Here is a 23,696-nt window from a genome sequence, read left to right as displayed (position 1 = left end):
GTAGTGCTAATAGCTGGTGCAGTACCCTCTGCGACACACTTCAGAGTCATTTGCAGAGTATGGGTTTAGATGTAAAAGTAGATGTACAGATAGGAATGCCATACGGACACTGGCACCATTGAGTTTGTAGAGTTCACGATGATGATGGTGTGGAGGAGTGGATTGGAAGTTGATTCTTGTTATAATGAACTAACAAACCCGGCAATATTTTACAATTACTAAATTTGTTTGAAAACTAGATATACTTCCTAGTTTCCTTCCCCCCCCCCCCCCCCCTCCTCCTCCCTCCCTCTCCCTCCCTCCCTCTCTCTCTCTCTCTCTCTCTCTCTCTCTCTCTCTCTCTCTCTCTCTCTCTCTGTCATTGCCCTCTTTCCCCCCCTCCCCCTGTGACCATCCCCCCCCCCCCAAAAAAATCCCCTTTTTCCCCCTCCCACTGACCTTGAACTTTGCTTATTGTTATTATAAACAAAGCTTTAATTGTAAAATTAAAATGAATGGATGAAGTGGTTTGGGGCCACTGGTATACAGGGTATGAGAGACATCTTCAGCTGCTGGATCTGTAAGGATAGTAGCTCCAATGATAATATTTCAAATAGTTTTAATCTGCAAAGGCATAGGATTGCAAAGTTTCAGATGATTCAGATTGCATAGTAGTAGTCTAATCATTAACCAGTATAAGCCATTAATAGAATTTCCCTGTATTCTGTTAAAATCGACTGCAAGGAAGAAAACAAAAAAGCATGTTGTTGTGTATAGAATTTTTGCTCAAAATTATATACAAGGTACAAGAATATATATGGGAGAAACAATTTCTGTAATGGTTTAAATGACCAGTAATCATAGTTAAAACTGACGGTAAGAAAGTTAACAAAATCTAACCTTTTCAAAGAACAGCATTTTCTTTCTGGTAGTGAGTTTGAATGGAGAAGCTGTACATTTTTGCTTAAAAAAACCTAGCCAATGTCTGTCCAAATGTATATTAGAGTAAAGTGTAAAAATTTGAAGTATTGGTCAAAAATTTTTCGAGATTTTTGGTAACAAATGTTAAACAATGTCTTTGTCTTCACAATTCTGTACAAATTAATTGAGACAAGCTTATATTTTACAAGGAATTGTTAAACTCTTGGTAGACTACTGTTGTTTCTTGATAGTGAACAACAATTGTAGGTCCCTTACAGTTCAGTGGAGTGCTTGTATGAGCATCAACAGCTGGAAAACTTTGGGTTTGTGTTAAAAGGAACATTTCACCCCATAAGCCTGCAAAAATAGTTACTCTTCATGAACACACAACTGTGACTCTGAGGCATTGCCTCTGTTGTTGGTATGGGGAAGATCTTGTATTTCAAGACTGAATTAGGACATTTAGTGAGACTGCCTCATTCATTGTCTCCAAAGAGAAAAGACAGATGTATATGAAAATCAAAAATCACCACTATAACTGAGAAAACTGTACTTAGAAACAGTAGAATTCACCCTCACAAGACAATTAAGGACCTTCAGAAAGATGTCTTGGCTACTGGGATTGAAATTGGCTCTTCAACAGAACAGCACAGCATAGGCTTCTTGATTGTGAGTGGAAGGCAAGAAAGACAGTAAAGAAGTAGTTGTTAACACCTGCCATGAAGGAAAAAAAAAAAAAAATGGTTGGCGTGGGCCAAAATTCGTAAATCTTGGATCTCAAATAACTGGAAACGTGTAATTTTCAGTGATGAGTCACCTTTTATTTCTCAAGGGTTCAGAGCAAGTGTTGTCAGTTGAAGCACCCATGAGGCAGTCAGGGGTGAGCATCCTGAACAGTCTGCAAAATATGCTTCCAAAAAATGTGGAGATTCCTCACTGCAAGTGACCCTGGGACACTAACAAGTTGATGGATGATGAATTCAGCCAAATACATGGAAATTCTTAGGTGCAGGATTGTGTCATTCCTACAGACCTATGCACATAGTGGAGGAGCATTTCAACATGATCTGGTCCTATGTCACATTTCTAAAGCAGTCAAGACATTCATGGAAGAAAAGAGTAATAATGTACTTCAGTGACCTGGTAATTCACCAGACTTAAATCCCATTGAGAATTTGTGGAGTTTTGTGAAGAGATGTCTTAGTTAAATGGACTGTTGATAAAAGAATGTAGGTTAGTTTGTAAATGTGGCAAAAATGTGGTTTCATGATGACACGGCTATGAAACATTTATTCTGACCTGGTCGAATCTATGCCACAACCTGTTCAGAAGCTCATTAAAGCAAGAGGAGGACACATTAGTTTGACATTCAGTTAGCCACTTAGTGTATTATATGTACAGTAATACATGTGCACAGTTAAAGGTTAATCGTCTTGTACCAATGAATTTGCACACTACTGCAAATTTATACCTTACTGTGCTGATTGCAGTTTGTAAGAAAATAATTTAAATTAATGACTATTCTTCTTTTGAAATAACTTTTCAGATCTGTCTTATATTCTCCTTATTATAACGAATTTGTACGTTACTTTACTGATTGCAATTTTTGAGAAAATCGTGTGAATCAAATTAATTACTTTCCTTCTTTTTTTAATGCTTTCACAACTCTGTTGTCCATTAACTTCCTGATTTCGTGACTGACATGCTTTATGTTCTCATTGCAGTGTAAGATCTGAAGTTGCCCAAAAATTATTGCTGCAACTATATCTGCGCATTCCAAGTGTTATACATTACTTCAAGGATGATGAACGGGATCCATTTCTTGAAAATTCTTCTGTGTCAGGTGAGTAAAAGCATGTTTCTTAATTTTTTTACTGTATAAATCGGATGGATTGTATCATTCAAGCAGTTTGCATCGGCTTGCACACATTACTTTATCCAAAGAGCTGGTAATGGGTTTTTGTTTTTTGTAATTCTCATAGTAAAGATAACAACAGCATCCGATAATTCGATGAACACTTCTTATAACTTTAACGGATTTGTTATGGTTCATAGACCCCATCATGAAGAAGAACTTTCAGGGATGTGGAATGAAGCAAGGTCTGCATTAACACAAAAAAAAAAAGCAAATTGTGGGAACTTAATCTGTACATTGTATTGACAATAAATTAACAGTATACCACTTAATATTATTTGTGATAGTGCCAGCTAAATGTAACCTAGGAAATTAGGGTGGAAGTTGATACTTGAGGGGAAAAAAGCTGCTATTTCCTCAGTTATATTAACTCCATGAACAGCATTTGTTAGAAATTTATTTTCTACACGGGTAGAGTGCTCGACTCTGGCCCTAGAGGTTCTGGTAGGAGCAAGGACTTTTCCTAGTTCCAGTCCCTCCAAGGTGGCCCTACGTACACTCATCTTGCTGTCAGATTAAGAATCAAGGCTCTTTCCTGGGTGTAAAAGGCAACAAGGGTAATGGGCTTGCCCCTTCCTTCTCCCACCCAAACATCCAGTGCTGTGGCAGACAGAAGGCTCTATTCTGCCTGTAGTCAGACCAGAAGATGATTTGTGGGACAAGTGCCACAGACTTTTTTTTCCAGATACTATTTGTGCTTACAGAAGTTAAATTTAACATCGTGAAAGTAGCAGGAAAGTCTTGATACTTTCACAGTTATATTATGTAGCTGGTAGCTGCTGTTTGTCTGCTACTGCTAGCGTAATATTTAATTGACCACTCTAATATGTGGTGAAGCATAACTGTACCTATGCTAAAAGAATAGAAGCCTGTTTACGGTGAACATTACTGGTTGGCTGATGTGAATTTTCAGTTCATGAATGTAGGTAACCAATTAGTTTGTATAGTGAGTGGTTAATAAAATAAAATTGTAATTTTGTTTTGACTCTGAAGGGAATCTCAATTTCTTACTGTGTCTAATGGTACCATTTTGAAGTGCTGTACACCTGATTTTGAAAGTCTTCCCTTATGCTACACAAGGAATGAATCTGAGTCTTTATGCAAATATTTTTGTCTTGTATTGTGCTGAATCACATTGAGTGTCAGTAAAGCATGGCTGTTTTCAGTGTTGTAGACGTATTACTTACTTTCATTCAATCCCACAAATTTTTGGACTGTATAAACCCTTCTTGTAGAACTTGTAGAATAAAGAAAAGCTCAAAGATTCAAGAAGTGATCTATATCATAAGTGCATAACGTTAATTGTTAATGAACCATGTTTGTGTAACTGATAAGTATCAGAAGAAAGAGCAGTACTATCTTTTGTGTTTACTAGTTAGCAATACAGTTTAATTTCTCAATACATTTTTTTAATAATATTCTCTTGAGCTTCCAGCCGCTTCAAGTTGTTTAAAATCCATGAGCTTTTGGGCGAGTACTCCTCGGCCACTGTCAAAAGGTGACTGTTTTTTGGTTGCTACTGCTGCTGTCATTACATAGTCCACTGATTCTGTGACATTGTTGGTGCCTGCTTCAATGCCATATGACGTAATGTTTTCATTGGACATCCTTTCAACCTTCCAGTGGCCAGATCCCAGGCTGTGCTGATCTGTAGGCCTCCATCATTATTGAGGGTGTTGTCACAAATTTTTCAGTGGAAGAGAGTTTCATTAAGAATCTCTTCCTTTGGGCACCTCGACCAGTGACATGGTATGTCCTTCCACAGGTTCATAAGAACAACACACCTCTACATGCCATTGTGAGCACCATTGTTTTGCCGACTTACTGACTCCTGAAATGTGTGGCCATTTTCCTTAGTCAGCACATTGGTCACTGTGTGCACCACATCAAAAATACAACTGACTTCATCAATTGAATTAAATGCCTGCCTCTTGGAGAAAGAGATATTATAGTCAGTTTTGATGTGGTGTCATTATTCATGTGCATTCCATCAAGGATTCCACAGACCTGCTCTCCCAGTTATTTGATGACACTGTTGTGGATTAATTTAAGCATACTCTGATGTCATATTTTTTATATGATGGAGAATATTTTAATCGGACAGACTGTGCCGCATATTATTGAGCAGCTCTGTGTAGAACATGAGAGATGCTTTTGCCTTCGGTCTGAGAAATCAGCAATGGCAAAGTGTGCTCTAGAAAATGTATTTTGTATTGGATTGAAAGAGACACTCATTATTATGTGGATTAGTAGTTTCTGGGATAGCATAATTAAATAAGCAATAGAGATAAAAATTTGTGTCCTTGATAAAGATGGTGGCCTACAGCTAAGTACTGCTTGGGACCCGGCCGTCCGAAATTTGAAGTGGACACACAATGAAAGCATTACCTCATATGGCGTAGGAGTGGGCACCAGTGAAATCGCAGTAGGCAGTTTGGCTACATAAAGACAGTAGCAGCAAACAAAAAACAGTCACCACTTGACAATGGCTGAGGAACAATTGGCCAAAAGCTCAGGATTTTAAACAACTTGATGCAGCTGGAAGCCCAAGAAAATTTTATCAGTACATATTGCCGCGAAACCATACATTCATAGATAGATGCTTTTTAGCCTAAATTCCATTGTCTCCTCTTATGAGTGGGTAAGAATTTCTATCTGCCGGTATATTAGTTACAAAACATTTTTTCTCGATTTCTTGATATTAGGATGTAACCAAATATTTATCTATAACAGGGTAAATCCCCTGTCTATAGTTGTGCTCAACTGATTGCAAAGTTTTAATGGCACACTGCAGCTGCGTCATGATTTGTCGTCAGTTCTGAGCTGCTCTGAAATATGTCCTGTGCGACATTTTCACTGCTCCATTCCGAGTTTCTATTCCTCTCTCTGTAGATTCCATTGGAGCTGTTTTCTGCATGAATTGTGTTTCTCACTTGCTTAATATTTGTCAATTCTTTGCATGTATACTATAAATTGGCAGGAAACAGGTGTTCAGATTACTTTGGGTGTGAAATGTTATTGTTTAGGTTAATGCATTCTGCTTTAAAGTTCATTATTCAGATCTAGATTTGTGCATTTTTATGGTACATTGGCTGAGACATTAAATTTTGGACATGCAGCTGTAGAAACTACATTTCTTAAACTGCTGTTTCGGCCAAATATTTTTTAGCCATCTTCTAAGTGAGCCTACAAATTGAAGCTAGATCAGTTCCTTAAACCCTTTCTTTGATCAACTTGCAAAGATGTTGGTACAGTGCAGTGCTTATTGATGTATTGATATCGCAGCTTGGATCGAGTGTCTATCCAATGATTCAGTTCACATCAATTTCTTTGCTGCTGAAGAACATCTTTGGCCCTTGTGTAGTCTATGGTTGCACGTGTAGTGACAAAAGTGATGTAGCAGTTTGTTGGCTCACTCAGATGATGACGGAAATGTGTAAGGCTTGAATAACCATTTGAAGAAATGGAGTTTCTGCAGCTGCATGCTGCAGGATGTAGTGGATCGAGGCTAGATTTGTGTTGATGTATTGAAGCCTAGTGCCACTTAAACTTACATGTACGTTGTGAAGTGCTTAGTATAAGAGATCATTCACCATTCTGTCACACTGAAAGTTGCAGATCATAATAATGTTAAAATATTTAACACTTGATATTTGAATAATTTTTTGAATGGAAAAAAAGCATGGTTCACAGTTAGTAATAAAATTAACATCCATTGTACAGAACCAAAGAAATAAATCTAAATTTAATAGCTAATTCTGTTTAAAAAATTTAATTTCTAAACCAATCATAAGAACTGAAAGAAGTTATACAGGTGTCTTGACTCCCGATAAACAATGATTAGTAAAATTATGATTCTGTGCTCTGTAGTGGTGTACATGTAAGAAGGTGAATGGTAGAGGGATATGCATTAGCAAAAAGTATTATACACTATGACAATACAGCCAATAGCATCAATCTGCGTATTTGTATACAGTGTGCACTTTGGGGCATTCATTGAACATTATTGTTGATTGTTGTATTAGTCCAGGTATGATGAGAGTACTTCGTCACTGTAGTTTTCAACATGGGTGTCATAAAGCAAATACAACGAGGATTATGCCAAAAAGCAACAGTGAGAGTTTTACCTGCATATAAATTTGTCTAGAGGAGACAGGAATATTTCCAGTTGCAAGGGTGGGAAACAGCTGGAGCATGAAGCGTGGGACGGAGATAAAGGGCACATTTATGATGCAACAAACTATTCTCCGTCCCACTTTGTGCAGAATGCGTAACACAGCCGCCTTCTTACTTGTACGCAACTATAATACAGTGACATTTTTACCTCTGCAATGTCCTGTAGTCTTCAGAGTTCCCAGTTTCATGGCAACATTTACAATTTGTGTCTATTTCATTGGTGTGTGTTTCATAGAATTCATGATCATGCTTTTTCAAACATGATGTTTATTTTCAGACTGGACTAGCAGCACTCTGGATTCAATGTCGCACACAGTACTGACTGCTCTGACAGCTTCCCATCAAGGCAAAGACTGGGCGCGACGTTCCCAGGAATATGAGCTCTCTGCTCGTAAGATGGCGTCTGTGCACCCTGTCTTAGTCCTCAGGTTTGTACAAATTGTTGTGTATGCTAGATGTCAATAGATATGAAATCAAGGAACAACTGTAAAACATGCAGGTACACAAAGTACACCTAATTAGATATAATAGAAAATATTTTAATTAAATGAAACAGTTGGCAAAGAACTTTGAGGTGTTATTAGCATCTTCTTGTTTTTCTCTGTAAGAAAACATTTGCCGTTACATACTAAAATCGTAGAAACAGAAGATTGGTCAGCTTTGAAAGAAGCCCTTTCCACGTTGTGGGTGTGAATTTATTCACACCATTTCATCTACTAGATGCAAAATCTGTTTTCTTTGTACCCTCCTCCAATGGTCTTATAGATTTATACCAACTATCCTTGCCTCGTTTAGGTCCATTACATTTCATTAGGGCCTTATGTTACCAGTAGGACTAGCAATGTGCTTTTTGAATAATGTCCAAACTCGGTTACTATTTGTATGTGTTATCACCATGGTCCCACTACTTATGCCTTTCAACACCGAGTCTGGTAACCGCATGCTGTTTAGTACGTATCTGGGTGCATTATTATTATTATTATTATTATTATTATTATTATTATTCTATTGATGGGATTCTGGAAACATCACATCTATTACCGTTCGGGAAACAGTGTAATTTGTAACCGAACATTTCACAATTAGCGGTGTCGGGATGAATCGTGCAGAAGAATATCTGTCAGAGGTGGAACAGCGTGCAGGATTGATGGTGTGATTATACTGTGTGTGCTGCACGAGCATGGGCTGCATCCCTATCATTATGCTTTCACTCAATACCTGCATCCTGCAGATCGCCATCAGCAGATGCATTTCTGTGCATGGTTCCAACAACAACAGAAAGCCAACAATGACTTCGTGCACAACATAAAGTGATCGGATGAAACAGCATTCATTTGTGATGGTGTCTTCAGTATGCACAGTGCTCACCATTGGTGTGAAGTTAACCCACATATCACCTGTAACTGTGGATATGAAGTTCGCTTTTGTATCAATGTGTGGGGCGGAATATCAGGTGACAGGTGCCTAGGCCCCTACATGTTGACTGACCGATTGATGGCACAAAGGTATCGTGCATTCCTGTCAAACTATCTGCCTGATGTGCTGAAACATGTTCCAACATGATGGTGCACCTCCACACTCTGGAATTAATGTGTGGCTGTATTTGGACAGAAAATTTGCAGGGAAATGGCTTGGATGTGGAGGTCCATTTGTATGGCCACCGCCTTCACCTGACGTAAATCCCCTGGATTTCTTCTAGTGGTACACCTGAAGGAGCATGTGTGCTCTACTGCACCGACAAATGTGGAAGAATTGGTAGCCTGTATTCATGCTGCTCTCGTTACTGTGGACACAAGGGGTCTAGAGCTGTACGATCCATTGTGTATTGTGTTGCACAATGTTTGAATGTGCAGGGAGGTCACTTCGAGCATCTGCTGTTCCGAGGCGAATGTATTCATGCGGTCATTAATATGGACATTATTATTGCCACTGGTCGCTAATGTGTGACATCTGAGTGCGCTCATATCACACGTAGTGTAAACAGCAAGTAGATGTTGTGTTATTGTACTGAGCTGTCCTCTTTAGCATCTAGAAATCGATATTGTTTTTGTAGTTATTCTATCCTATGACAGGTCATTTGTTTCAACTGTCTGTTTCTTATTGTCTAATCATGCATTTGTTATGTTCAGCGTTACAAAATATAAATTTAGGATATATGTGACCTAAGAGATGGTGTATATTACAGTATGAAATTTGTACAGAAACCAGATGGCAATTATAAGAGTCGAGGGACATGAAAGGGAAGCAGTGGTTGGGAAGGGAGTGAGACAGGGTTGTAGCCTCTCCCCGATGTTGTTCAATGTGTATATTGAGCAAGCAGTAAAGGAAACAAAAGAAAAATTTGGAGTAGGTATTAAAATCCATGGAGAAGAAATAAAAACTTTGAGGTTCGCCGATGACATTGTAATTCTGTCAGAGACAGCAAAGGACTTGGAAGAGCAGTTGAATGGAATGGACAGTGTCTTGAAAGGAGGATGTAAGATGAATATCAACAAAAGCAAAACGAGGATAATGGAATGTAGTCGAATTAAGTCAAGTGATGCTGAGGGTATTAGATTAGGAAATGAGACACTTAAAGTAGTAAAGGAGTTTTGCTATTTGGGGAGCAAAATAACTGATGATGGTCGAAGTAGAGAGGATATAAAATGTAGACTGGCAATGGCAAGGAAAGCATTTCCGAAGAAGAGAAATTTGTTAACATCGAGTATAGATTTAAGTGTCAGGAAGTCGTTTCTGAAAGTACATGTATGGAGTGTAGCCATGTATGGAAGTGAAACATGGACAATAACTAGTTTGTACAAGAAGAGAATAGAAGCTTTCGAAATGTGGTGCTACAGAAGAATGCTGAAGATTAGATGGGTAGATCACTTAACTAATGAGGAGGTACTGAATAGGATTGGGGAGAAGAGGAGTTTGTGGCACAACTTGACTAGAAGAAGGGATCGGTTGGTAGGACATATTCTGAGGCATCAAGGGATCACAAATTTAGTATTGGAGGGCAGCGTGGAGGGTAAAAATTGTAGAGGGAGACCAAGAGATGAATACACTCAGCAGATTCAGAGGGAGGTAGGCTGCAGTATGTACTGGGAGATGAAGAAGCTTGCACAGGATAGAGTAGCGTGGAGGGCTGCATCAAACCAGTCTCAGAACTGAAGACACAACAACAACAACAACAACAACAACAGTATGAAATGTCAGAATGAAATTAGCAAATAAAAATAGTGTGTCCCAACACAGGATCGAACTCTTGACCTCCTGCATGCTAACCCAAAACTCTGCCCATTTCACCAATTGTACAGCATGACTAATACGTGCTGACAGAGGTAGTTATTTATCTGACCTCCTATAACAATAGAAATAATCATCCTTGGAAGGTGATATTCATCTGGTCTCCTGTAAAAACACAAATAATATAATAGCAAGAAGATTTGTAATTTGAAATTAATATTGTTAGCCTAATAACTATGAAGACCTTTTACAGAATAATGAAATAAAATCAAGAGTTGCAACACTGTAGGAAAAGACAGATTGCTACTTACTGTAAAGAAGACACGTTAAGTTCCAGACAGGCACAATTAAGTAGCAAACTGTCTTTTCCTAAATTGATATTCCTACCTGGAGTTTCCATTGTTTGAAAATGAAGAGAAGTCTATGTATAGCTTTAGTATTTTGTCCACATGCTGTTGGTATCAAGAACAACATGGATCCTTCTAGTCATAGAATTGATAAGTTTATGGAAAAAATCCTCTTCGATGGCGGTTCTCTACTGTTAAGAATGAATCAACTCCCATAGAGCACTCACAGTTTCCAGAGGAGGGTCTGGTCAATTGTCTCATAGTCTTCTTAAGATGAGTCCTTACAAACTCTTTGGGATTGAAATCAGGCAACTTTGGAGACCACGGAAGGCATTGAATAATATTTTCCCTTCATTAAAACCAGCTCTGAATCCTAGTGCTAGTGTTTGAGGGATGATTATCATGTCAGCAAATGAGATGTGCTTCGGTGTACTAAAGTTGAGCTCCAGGGATGACCACATTTTCAAGGAAATGTTCATAGGGTGTTGAATTGAATTTGCCTTGGATACTTCCTAAAGTTTCTACACCCATGTAAGACATCCAGCCCAAACTCTCACTCTTATGCGCCCGCTCCTAACATGTGTGGCCACAAAGTGTGCATCATGTTGTTGCCCTTCTGTGCAGTAAACAACAGCAGGACCTATGCTCTTAGACTCAATTGTGCGCTCATCAGAGAAAATGACTTTCCTCCAATTGACATTTTTCCAGGACTCACACATGCTAGATTATCCACGGCTTGTTCATCAGACAACGGTTCTTTGATAAGAACATGATGGGACCCGATTCTATGGTCCTTTAATCTTCTTAGAGCAGTTCTCGATGAGCCCAGGAAATTTGAAGCTCTCCTTAGCTCCTGGACGAGAGACAATGAGCATTGCTAGTCTACATTTTGTATCCTCTCTACTTCGGCCATCAGCAGTTATTTTGCTTCCTAAATAGCAAACCTCATTTCCTACTTTAAGTGACTTGTTTCCTAATCTGATTCCCTCAGCATAATGTGATTTAATTTTGGTACTTTTCATTATCCTCGTTTTGCTTTTGTGGTTGATCATCTTGTATCCTCCTTTCAAGACACTGTCCATTCCGTTCAACTCCTCTTCCAGGTCCTTTGATGTCAACGGCAAACCTTAAAAGTTTTTATTTCTTCTCCATGGATTTTAATTCCTACTCCAAATTTTGTTACTTTTGATGCTGGGCAGTAATTAAGTACCCCAGTGGTTACTTTTCCTGTCTCCCTTCTAACAACATTCCATATTGATTTGATTTTATTGCCCGAGTTGTTAATTTCATCTCTGACATGTATATTTCGTGATTTTTGACAACTTTTCCCTGTATGTTACAATTTTTTTTTTTATAGTGTAGAGTTACTTATGGGTCTTTACTAATTCTTGCTGCCTGACAAAGCTTTTTTTTTTTCTTTTTTTCTGAAGACACTTTAATACCCGTAGTAGTCCAAGGTATCTTGGAAAACTGTTTGGTGTTACATTTAGTAATTTTTTTGGACAACAATATTAAAAAAGGGATATAAATTTATCAAGAAATATGTTGCATTTATCATTAGCATTTGGATCATTGTATACATCTCCCCAATTAACATTTCTTAAACTTTCTATATTTGTAGACTTAGAGAAAGCTTTTGACAATGTTAACTGGAATACTCTCTTTCAAATTCTGAAGGTGGCAGGGGTAAAATACAGGGAGCGAAAGGCTATTTACAATTTGTACAGAAACCAGATGGCAGTTATAAGAGTCGATGGGCATGAAAGGGAAGCAGTGGTTGGGAAAGGAGTAAGACAGGGTTGTAGCCTCTCCCCGATGTTATTCAATCTGTATATTGAGCAAGCAGTAAAGGAAACAAAAGAAAAATTCAGAGTAGGTATTAAAATCCATGGAGAAGAAATAAAAACTTTGAGGTTTGCCGATGACATTGTAATTCTGTCAGAGACAGCAAAGGACTTGGAAGAGCAGTTGAACGGAATGGACAGTGTCTTGAAAGGAGGATATAAGATGAACATCAACAAAAGCAAAACGAGGATAATGGAATGTAGTCAAATTAAATCGGGTGATGCTGAGGGAATTAGATTAGGAAATGAGACACTTAAAGTAGTAAAGGAGTGTTGCTATTTAGGGAGTAAAATAACTGATGATGGTCGAAGTAGAGAGGATATAAAATGTAGACTGGCAATGGCAAGGAAATCGTTTCTGAAGAAGAGAAATTTGTTAACGTCGAGTATAGATTTAAGTGTCAGGAAGTCGTTTCTGAAAGTATTTGTATGGAGTGTAGCCATGTATGGAAGTGAAACATGGACGATAACTAGTTTGGACAAGAAGAGAATAGAAGCTTTCGAAATGTGGTGCTACAGAAGAATGCTGAAGATAAGGTGGGTAGATCGCGTAACTAATGAGGAGGTATTGAATAGGATTGGGGAGAAGAGAAGTTTGTGGCACAACTTGACTAGAAGAAGGGATCGGTTGGTAGGACATGTTTTGAGGCATCAAGGGATCACAAATTTAGCATTGGAGGGCAGCGTGGAGGGTAAAAATCGTAGAGGGAGACCAAGAGATGAATACACTAAGCAGATTCAGAAGGATGTAGGTTGCAGTAGGTACTGGGAGATGAAGAAGCTTGCACAGGATAGAGTAGCATGGAGAGCTGCATCAAACCAGTCTCAGGACTGAAGACCACAACAACAACAACAAACTTTCTATGAAGTGCTCGACAGATACCAGGTTGAGCTACCTTACACCTTTACATAATGATTTCTGAACTGTACACCCTGCCACGTTTTGTAAGTTAATCAATTGTGCATCGTGGTCAGATAATCCAAGTATCACAGGGAAAGCATGTGTTAGTTTTACATCCTCTTGGTGCACAAATACGTTATCTATTAGAATGCTACTGCCTTGAGCTAGACGGCTAAGGGAAGTTGACCACTGATCCTAAGTTATATGTCATAATGCTTGTAGGTCACTTTTCCTATCAGACTTGCTTAGGAAGTTTACATTGAAATCACTACAGATTATGAAACTTCCTGGCAGATTAAAATGTGTGCTGGACTGAGACTTGAACTCGGGACCTTTGCCTTTCGCGGGCAAGTGCTCTACCGACTGAGCTACCCCAGCATGACTCACGCCCCGTCCTCACAGCTTTACTTCTGCCAGTACCTCGTCTCCTACCTTCCAAACTTTACAGAAGCTCTCCTGCGAACCTTGCAGAACTAGCACTCCTGAAAGAAAGTATATTGCGGGGACATGGCTTAGCCACAGCCACAGCAAGGTTCGCAGGAGAGCTTCTGTAAAGTTTGGAAGGTAGGAGACGAGGTACTGGCAGAAGTAAAGCTGTGAGGACGGGGCGTGAGTCGTGTTTGGGTAGCTCAGTCGGTAGAGCACTTGCCCGCGAAAGGCAAAGGTCCTGAGTTCGAGTCTTGGTCCGGCCCACAGTTTTAATCTGCCAGGAAGTTACACATCAGCACACACTCTGTTGCAGAGTGAAAATCTCATTCTGCACTACAGATTAGTTTAGTAACTTCTTCTTTCTGTCTGACAGACAGCATAACAGGGAGTCAAACTTTTTTATGAATAACTCCAAATCTCCTAATGGGGACATGTACACTGTTGTTAATATCAACAATACATTATCTATCTGTAGTTCACAGGCACAAACTTCAAACACTTTCCATCCCCACAGTTACATGGTGTTGAGACAAAGTATATGAATCTCATTCTTACTTTTGAGAATGTCTGAACACACTATCAGCTCATATACTTTATTTTTTATTCCCCTGATATTTTGATTAAGTGAATTGATACTACCCTTAGCTTGTTCCCATTTTCTGTGCGTGAAGTTTCTGTTGTTCTATTTTTCTTGATTGTTGTCTGTCCGGACTTCGGCTTTAACCTAAAAAACGGTCTACAGGGTCCCAGTAACCGCAGGGATCATCCCTTGTGTGACTGTGGCCTCCCCCTTGCAGTATCTTCTAATAGAGAAGCTAATTTAGCTTCCCCCTTCCTGTTTAGGTGCAGACCATGTATAGTGTATCCCCACCTACCAATAGCATCAATTGGAACAGCACTTACGTGAGATTTTGCCAGTGTTTGGAGCATCCTGATCAGCTCAGTGTTAACAAGCCTTACGGCAGTGTTTACTCAGGGCTGATCATGGCGCTGACAGACCTCGACAAACCCCACATTTGTGTGGCCAGTTTCTGCTCCTGTTTTACTCAGGTAACTCTTAATACTGTATCTTGGATTCATAGCCAGGCTGTTTCCTGCTACTCCAACTATAATTACATGATCTTCCTTCTCAAAGTCCCTGCGTAGCTGACCCAAGTGTTTTCTGTCACCTGGCTAAGGCTAGCACTTGGTTCACAGAACTTGTGACCTGTTACCCTGCACCTATTTTATCCTGAAGCTGCTGGCCTAAGGACCTCCCTTGACTGCAACCTAGAAGCAGGATTCTTCTTATCCTATTCTTATTTGATCCTGACCTGTCTTTTTTTCTTTAAGCTAATATTCTGCTTCGACCTTCATTCTCAACAATGTAAACACCAAGCTGAAGCTCCACAGACCACTAGAGTTGTGAACACTAGCACTTCTGAGCTTGGGCACGCATAATGCTCTTTTCTTGGACTCTAAATTATTTGGGCTGGGCCTCGCATTTTGCATGGAGTAATCATTCTAATTCAGCACAAATCAGAGTCCGTGTGATCAAATTTCAGTTTTCCATATCATTCTTCAGTCCCCAGTGATTACTGTAAGATGGTATCTGTGCAAACGGTTTTCGTGGCTTAGTTCCTCCACACCTGGCAAACACAAAACTGTGGTTCGTAGTCTGTCATGATCTTGTCATCAGCAGTATACCAAACTCAAAAAGGAAACTGTTTTTGTGCCGACTATTTGAGAAAAGACAATGCCAAAGTGTGTGTTACAAATAAGGGCATAACATCTTTTTGTGTCCGTAACTGCAATTATTGTAACAGTAAAATTGCACAATGAGTCTTCTGTTTTTCAAAATGTTTTAATTATGTTTTCTGTGAAGTGAGCACTCCCCCTGCCCCCCTCCCTCTGCCCTTTTCCATGGTCAGATGGTGGCGTTGGCATGTGACATTACTTTAGTTAGGCAGCACATGGACTTAGGTGTTTATATTATCCCATGGAAAAAAGCAACATGAATGTGCCAAATGAAGTCGCCACACAGAGAGATTAAACTAGAGGTGTTGATCAATAATGGTTGCTGTTTTGGGATAATGTTACTTTTAAATGCAATCAGAAATAATTGCATGCTATTTGATTTTCTTAAATACCTACATGGATAGCCAAGCGCATTTCACCACTTCCAGGATACGGGGAAGTGCGTCTGTCCCAGATCGGAACTGCCTTGTGGATTAATAATGAGAACTGGTGAGCCAGCCTGCCCTGATGATGTTTTTAGGCGGTTTCTCACGCCCACTTTGGTAAATACTGGGCAGATACTATGTCCCACCTCAAATGCACCTTATGCAAACGTGTCAAAAACATCCTCACACTCGAACATAAGATTTAATCTAGATGCAAACAGATGGAGTCCACTAATTCTGTCCCAGGCGGAGTGGTGATACCAGGAAGGGGACATCTGGCCACCAACTACCACTAACATTTTTCACAACCTATATAACAATGCTTACCCCATCAAGAATTAGGAAAAGGTGAAGAAGAAGAAGAAGAAGAAGAAGTGATTTTCCATTTCGTGTAAATACTTTAGGAGTAAAGCAGATCACTCGCCGAATAGTAGAAGCTTTGAGATGCCAATAGTCCCACAAAAAGGAATGAAAATTTGGTAGCTTTGGTTTGAATCCTTTAATGGGCACTGTCAAGTTACTACCCTTGAATACATTCGAAAACAGTAATTTCAGTGATTTAATACTAATTTAAAAAAAGGGTAAGGGTCACCGGATGGTGGTTGCGTGTACTGTCATCCGCAGTACATATGGCTCAGTGAGGTAACACAGTCAGTGCTTTGTACTGAGTTCAGCATGAAGCGTAGACTGTGAGCATGAAGCTTAGACTGCAATATATAAGGGAAATTAACCACCATCAAAAACTTTTAAATGTTCATGGGGCCTGCATCCAACTGGTGTAGGCCGCACAATTATGTCATTGTTGATAAACAAATTACCAAATCATTCTTTGCATAGCTTGTGTGAAAAATCCTGCAAGATACAAATAAATTACCAGTCCAGGTGTCTCAGGGAGGTATAATGTAAGAAGCAACGAAAAGTAATGACTGAACATGGAAAGTGTTTTGTTATTAATGTCCAGTAACAGTATGTTGTTGACACCACTGCTCCAGCTGTGATCCTCTGAAAACACTTAGTACAAATTAAAAATTACACAAAAGTGACATGGTTTTTACTAGAAGTAAAAGGAAGAATAACTTCATATTATATCAAGAAAACCTGACCATTATTTACATTATAATCTTTACAATGACAACAGCAGAATAGCACCTTACAAGAGTGAGATAGTGCAAGACAAAACTCTGAAAAGATAACAAAACTTCCGAAGTACAAAAATATCTGATGAACAAAATTAGTCCAGTGATTACATATGAGGTTTTATGAGTCGATACACTCACATAATTGTGAAATTTAAATTAAAAGCACCGGTGCATAATTTACAGAGTTATTTCACAAACAGTTCATACATACAAAATAGGATGAAAAAAAAGGAAAGATGCAGCTCCTCCCTACACACACACACACACACACACACACACACACACACACACACACACACAATGAGAGGGACACAGTGGGAAGGGAGGGCCGCTGGTGGCTTGGAGGAAGGCAGAAAGTGCACAGGCTAGGAATGCGACACACAGGCACTGGAGGCAGTGAGTTCAAGCAGTGCGCACTGATGATAACTTAGAGGTGTGGATTGGGAGGGGGTGAGAGGACAGAGAAAGGGCAGACTGTTGGACAGATGGTGTGAGTGAATAATGCGTTGCAAGGATAACTCCCATCTGTGTAGTTAAGAAAAACTGGTGCTAGTGAGAAGGATGCAGATGGCATGGGTTGTGGGGCAGCCAGTGAACTTGAGCACGTTGTGCATAACAGCATATTCAGCCACTGTGTGGTCGACTCTGTTTGTGGCCACAGTCTGACAATGACTGTTCATTCTGGTGGACAGCTTATTGGAGTTCTTATAAAAAAAAAAGTACTGTGCAGAAATTACAGCAGAGCTAGTATATGACACAGTTCCTTTCACAGGTGCACTAGTGGCTCTGCCTCTGATGGGATAGGAAAATCAGTGACATGGCTGGAGTGGGATGTACTAGAGGGGAGTATCGGGCAGGTCTTTTTGACCGGGGTCTTCTGCAGGTTATAACCTTTGTGGCAAGGGAGCTGGTCCAGGACATTGTATAGGTAGAGGGTGGCTGGAGGATTAACACTTTAGGAGGGATGGTAAGAGTTGTGAGTAGGATGTCCCCCATTTCTGGACATGATGACAGTCAGAGTCCTGGAGAATGGCACAGTTCAGTTACTCTAGTTTGGAGTGATATTGGGTGATGATTCTTGGTGGTGGTGGTGGAGATGGTGGTGGTGGTGGTGGTGGTGGTGGTGGTGGTGGGATGATTAGGAGTCTCTGAGGATATGATGCAGGAAATCTGTTTGCAGACTAGGTTTGGTGTAGTGCCTGTGTGAAGGCTTTTGAGAGACCTTTGGCATACTGGGCAAGGGAATTCTCATCACTGCAGGTATGCTATGCACAGGTGGCTAGGCTAATTGGGAGCATTTTTTTAAAGTGGATGACAGCTGTCAAAATGCAGATATTGTTGGTGGGTAGTGGACTTGATATGGACAGAGGTTGAATGGAACCATCAGAGGTGGAGGTCAAAATTCAGAAGGGTGACACGTTGGACTGAGGAGGATCACGTGAATTGGGTGGCAGAGAAAGTGTTGAGTTTGTGGAGAAATGAGTATAGGGTGTCATGGCCCTGGTTCCAGGATATAAAGATATCTTCATGAACTGGAACCAGACAGTGGGTTTGGGAGGCTAGGAAATTAACCTGTAGATGACCCATAAACATGTTGGTGTAGGAGGGTGCCATTTGCTTCCCCCTGGCTGTCCCACAGATTTGTGTGTTATATCTTCCACTCGATGGAAAGGTAGTTGTGAGAACGTAGTGGTTGAGGCGTATAAGGAATAAGGTGGTGGGTTTGGAATCAGAAGGACGTTCGGAGAACTACTGTTCAATAAAAGAAAGAGCATGAGATGATGTTGATGTGTGGGGAGGTGGCATCAACAGTAACCAGTAGGGATTCAGGTTGTAATGTGATGGGGATAGTAGTGTCAGCAAAGGAAGTGACTGTCTTTTATATGTGGCTAGGCTATAGGTAGTTGGTTGGAGGGCTTGGTGAACAAAAGCAAAGATTCTTTCAGTGGGAGCATAGTAAGCAGCTACATTAGGGGTTCCAGAATTGTTGGGTTTATGGATTTTGGGGAGCATGCAGAACAAGGATGTCAAACCTGTAGCTCGCAGGGAAGCCTGCGGCCCTTAATGGTTATTTGTGCAGCCTGTCCTTTCAATATAATAGTATGTAAATATCTTATCACCTTATGCGTAGGTGCACGAAACCCAACTAGCAATGGATATTTTGGTACACAACTACCACATGATAGACCAAAAGAGTGTAGGAGATATCATTTGGGTGTTTCACAGGTGCCTCCCTTCAGAGGGTGCTGCAGTCAGGCTCTTTGTTCTCTTTGATCTATATGATAGATAATAGAACTGGTACCTAATCAAATGCAAATGTGAGGAATTGAGATGCAGTGCAATTCAGATTTGAAGGAAAAAATTTAGTGAAGTTGGTGTACCTGAATTTTATAAATATTTGCCAGGTTGGAAAATACTCAAAAATTGGCTTGTGAAACTGTAACCCTGTACAGAAGTACTTGCCAATGTTGTTGTTGTTGTTGTGGTCTTCAGTCCTGAGACTGGTTTGATGCAGCTCTCCATGCTACTCTATCCTGTGCAAGCTTCTTCATCTCCCAGTACCTACTGCAACCTACATCCTTTTGAATCTGCTTAGTGTATTCATCTCTTGGTCTCCCTCTACGATTTTTACCCTCCACGCTGCCCTCCAATGCTAAATTTGTGATCCCTTGATGCCTCAAAACATGTCCTACCAACCGATCCCTTCTTCTAGTCAAGTTGTGCCACAAACTTCTCTTCTCCCCAATCCTATTCAATACCTCCTCATTAGTTACGCGATCTACCCACCTTATCTTCAGCATTCTTCTGTAGCACCACATTTTGAAAGCTTCTATTCTCTTCTTGTCCAAACTAGTTATCGTCCATGTTTCACTTCCATACATGGCTACACTCCATACAAATACTTTCAGAAACGACTTCCTGACACTTAAATCTATACTCGACGTTAACAAATTTCTCTTCTTCAGAAACGCTTTCCTTGCCATTGCAAGTCTACATTTTATATCCTCTCTACTTCGACCATCATCAGTTATTTTGCTCCCCAAATAGCAAAACTCATTTACTACTTTAAGTGTCTCATTTCCTAATCTAATTCCCTCAGCATCACCCGACTTAATTCGACTACATTCCATTATCCTCATTTTGCTTTTGTTGATGTTCATCTTATATCCTCCTTTCAAGACACTGTCCATTCCATTCAACTGCTCTTCCAAGTCCTTTGCTGTCTCTGACAGAATTACAATGTCATCGGCAAACCTCAAAGTTTTTACTTCTTCTCCATGGATTTTAATACCTACTCCGAATTTTTCTTTTGTTTCCTTTACTGCTTGCTCAATATACAGATTGAATAACATCGGGGAGAGGCTACAACCCTGTCTCACTCCTTTCCCAACCACTGCTTCCCTTTCATGCCCATCGACTCTTATAACTGCCATCTGGTTTCTGTACAAATTGTAAATAGCCCTTCGCTCCCTGTATTTTACCCATACCACCTTCAGAATTTGAAAGAGAGTATTCCAGTTAACGTTGTGAAAAGCTTTCTCTTAAGTCTACAAATGCTAGAAACGTAGGTTTGCCTTTTCTTAATCTTTCTTCTAAGATAAGTTGTAAGGTTAGTATTGCCTCACGTGTTCCAACATTTCTACGGAATCCAAACTGATCTTCCCCGAGGTCGGCTTCTACCGGTTTTTCCATTCGTCTGTAAAGAATTCGCGTTAGTATTTTGCAGCTGCGACTTATTAAACTGATAGTTCAGTAATTTTCACATCTGTCAACACCTGCTTTTACATTTGTCCTCTAGCCATCCCTGCTTAGCCATTTTGCGCTTCCTGTCGATCTCATTTTTGAGACGTTTGTATTCCTTTTTGGCTGCTTCATTTACTGCATTTTTATGTTTTCTCCTTTCATCAATTAAATTCAATATTTTTTCTGTTACCCAAGGATTTCTATTAGCCCTCGTCTTTTTACCTACTTGATCCTCTGCTGCCTTCACTACTTCATCCCTCAGAGCTACCCATTCTTCTTCTACTGTATTTATTTCCCCCATTCCTGTCAATTGTTCCCTTATGCTCTCCCTGAAACTCTCTACAACCTCTGGTTTTTTTCAGTTTATCCAGGTCCCATTTCCTTAAATTCCCGCCTTTTTGCAGTTTCTTCAGTTTCAATCTGCAGTTCATAACCAATAGATTGTGGTCAGAATCCACATCTGCCCCTGGAAATGTCTTACAATTTAAAACCTGGTTCCTAAATCTCTGTCTTACCATTATATAATCTATCTGATACCTTTTAGTATCTCCAGGATTCTTCCAGGTATACAACCTTCTTTCATGATTCTTGAACCAAGTGTTAGCTATGATTAAGTTATGCTCTGTGCAAAATTCTACAAGGCGGCTTCCTTTTTCATTTCTTCCCCCCAATCCATATTCACCTACTATGTTTCCTTCTCTCCCTTTTCCTACTGATGAATTCCAGTCACCCATGACTATTAAATTTTTGTCTCCCTTCACTACCTGAATAATTTCTTTTATCTCGTCATACATTTCATCAATTTCTTCATCATCTGCAGAGCTAGTTGGCATATAAACTTGTACTACTGTAGTAGGCATGGGCTTTGTGTCTATCTTGGCCACAATAATACGTTCACTATGCTGTTTGTAGTAGCTTACCCACATTCCTATTTTCCTATTCATTATTAAACCTACTCCTGCATTACCCCTATTTGATTTTCTATTTATAACCCTGTAATCACCTGACCAAAAGTCTTGTTCCTCCTGCCACCGAACTTCACTAATTCCCACTATATCTAACCTATCCATTTCCCTTTTTAAATTTTCTAACCTACCTGCCCGATTAAGGGATCTGACATCCATGCTCCGATCCGTAGAATGCCAGTTTTCTTTCTCCTGATAACGACGTCCTCTTGAGTAGTCCCCGCCAATGTAAGCAGCTATTTTCAATTATGAAAGGAAGTCATCTCCTGTCAGACCTAAAAATTTTAAAGTAATTATTGTGAATAAGTTTTATTTCAAAATAGCAAAGATAGTAACAGAACAAAGATGTCAGATGTTACGAAGAAAACATATATGTTGTTGTTGTCGTCGTTTTGTTCTTTGTATTATATTTTTCCAGGTAAATATGTGTTTCTATGAAAACTGAATTGGAAGTTCTTTTAGGCCACCCAAGCTTAAACCTTGTTTATTCGGCCCATGTTAGTTTTTAAGTTTGACACTTTTAATGTAAAGCAGTTGTCTGCAGGAGAGATGATTAAATCAGGGGCTACATTCTGCTAGATCTTTCCCCTCCCATTTTTATGTTTCTTGCTTGATTAGATCTTTTATTGTGCTTCAAACTATGGGAGTCATCTTATTTCTGCTGCCCTTTATATATCCAGTGTTGTTCAGATGTGGCAAGATTAAACAACCATGCTTTGTTTGGTACTCTGATATAAGTGGCAGAGTATAAAACAATAAGACTATCAGTTGGAACAGAAATTGCTGATTAAAACTTAATTTTTAAATTGTTTTTTCTCTTTCTTTCCAGACAATTGCCAATGCTTGCAGCTGCACTGTGTGGACGTGTCCATCTTGAGTTTCCAGTTTTCCGTTCTCGAAATCATCTCAACTTGTTCACTCAGGTTTTAGGTTTACTGGAGCTTCTGCAGCCACACCTTTTCAAGCCTGAGCATGCCCGTGGACTGGAAGATATATTAATGTCGTACTTTGCCCTCTTTAAGGTATACTTTTATATTTATGAATCTTTTTATACTTTATTCAGTGGGTGGTATAATTTTGGAAATGGATATTTATTGTAAGAAAAGAAGAACAAAGTAGTGCCATACTCTGTTGCCTGATTATCTTGTTCTTGCATACAAGATCTTATAAAGTGTAACCTTAGCTTTATGTTCCCAGAGTTAATGTCTTCACAGGTTTACAAAATCCTTTATTGATCCTTCAAGCCTTCCATGTGAACAATGGTAATTGCACCTGCCTTTTGCATTTTCATGATATAAATTTGTTGCTATTTTCTCTTGATCCATTTGCATACAATGAGCCGTACAGCCGCCATGGCAGTGCCATGCATTGTGGACAATGGTGTGTACAGCTTTACAGCACTGTAGATGTAACATGTGGCTCATCTACTTTCTGTAATAGGTCTGCAGCCATATCATTAGATGGCACTAATTGTATGTTTGTGAAACTGAGACATTAATTTGAGCTTAAATACATTTAGTCTGTGTTTTGTGAGCTCAACAAATGACAATATGCCTGACCCATACAATGCAGAAGCTGTGAGAATTTGGCAATTTTTTTTTTTTGGAAGAAAGTGATTCTAATGTTTAGAGTACGGTGCTGCAAAGTATGACACTGCAAGTTATAAATCATAGAGTGATGGAAACATTAGCATTTGGATGACAGAGAAACTGGAAATATGCTACAAAGCATCCTGAGTGAAATGTGCCAATGCGACACCAAAGCATGCGACACCAAAGCACCATCCATAAGTAATTCATTGGACTGGGACAATGTAGCTACTCATCTTAAAACTAGTAATTGCACTGTGACATCTGAATAGATGCAGTCATTCTGTGGTTGGTGCACTGAAGACCCACTTTTCTCTGTGTGCCCAAGCTGCAGACATGAAAACCTTGTGTTCAAGA

At 39.6% G+C, this 23,696-nt stretch overlaps 1 protein-coding gene across 3 annotated transcripts in view; it reads left to right on the top strand.

The window, feature by feature from the left end:
• Window positions 1-23,696, top strand: part of LOC124781594 (integrator complex subunit 1) — a 269,211-nt gene that overhangs the window by 228,028 nt on the left and 17,487 nt on the right. For all 3 annotated transcript variants that reach the window (XM_047253875.1, XM_047253873.1, XM_047253874.1), the window contains exons 31-33: window positions 2,625-2,743; window positions 7,269-7,419; window positions 22,580-22,772. In XM_047253875.1, the coding sequence (XP_047109831.1) occupies window positions 2,625-2,743; window positions 7,269-7,419; window positions 22,580-22,772 (463 nt within the window). The remainder of the gene's footprint in view (window positions 1-2,624; window positions 2,744-7,268; window positions 7,420-22,579; window positions 22,773-23,696) is intronic.

Source organism: Schistocerca piceifrons, chromosome 1 (assembly GCF_021461385.2).
Source record: "Schistocerca piceifrons isolate TAMUIC-IGC-003096 chromosome 1, iqSchPice1.1, whole genome shotgun sequence".
Taxonomy (NCBI): Eukaryota; Metazoa; Arthropoda; class Insecta; order Orthoptera; family Acrididae; genus Schistocerca; species Schistocerca piceifrons.
This window is presented reverse-complemented; position numbering and strand designations above follow the sequence as displayed.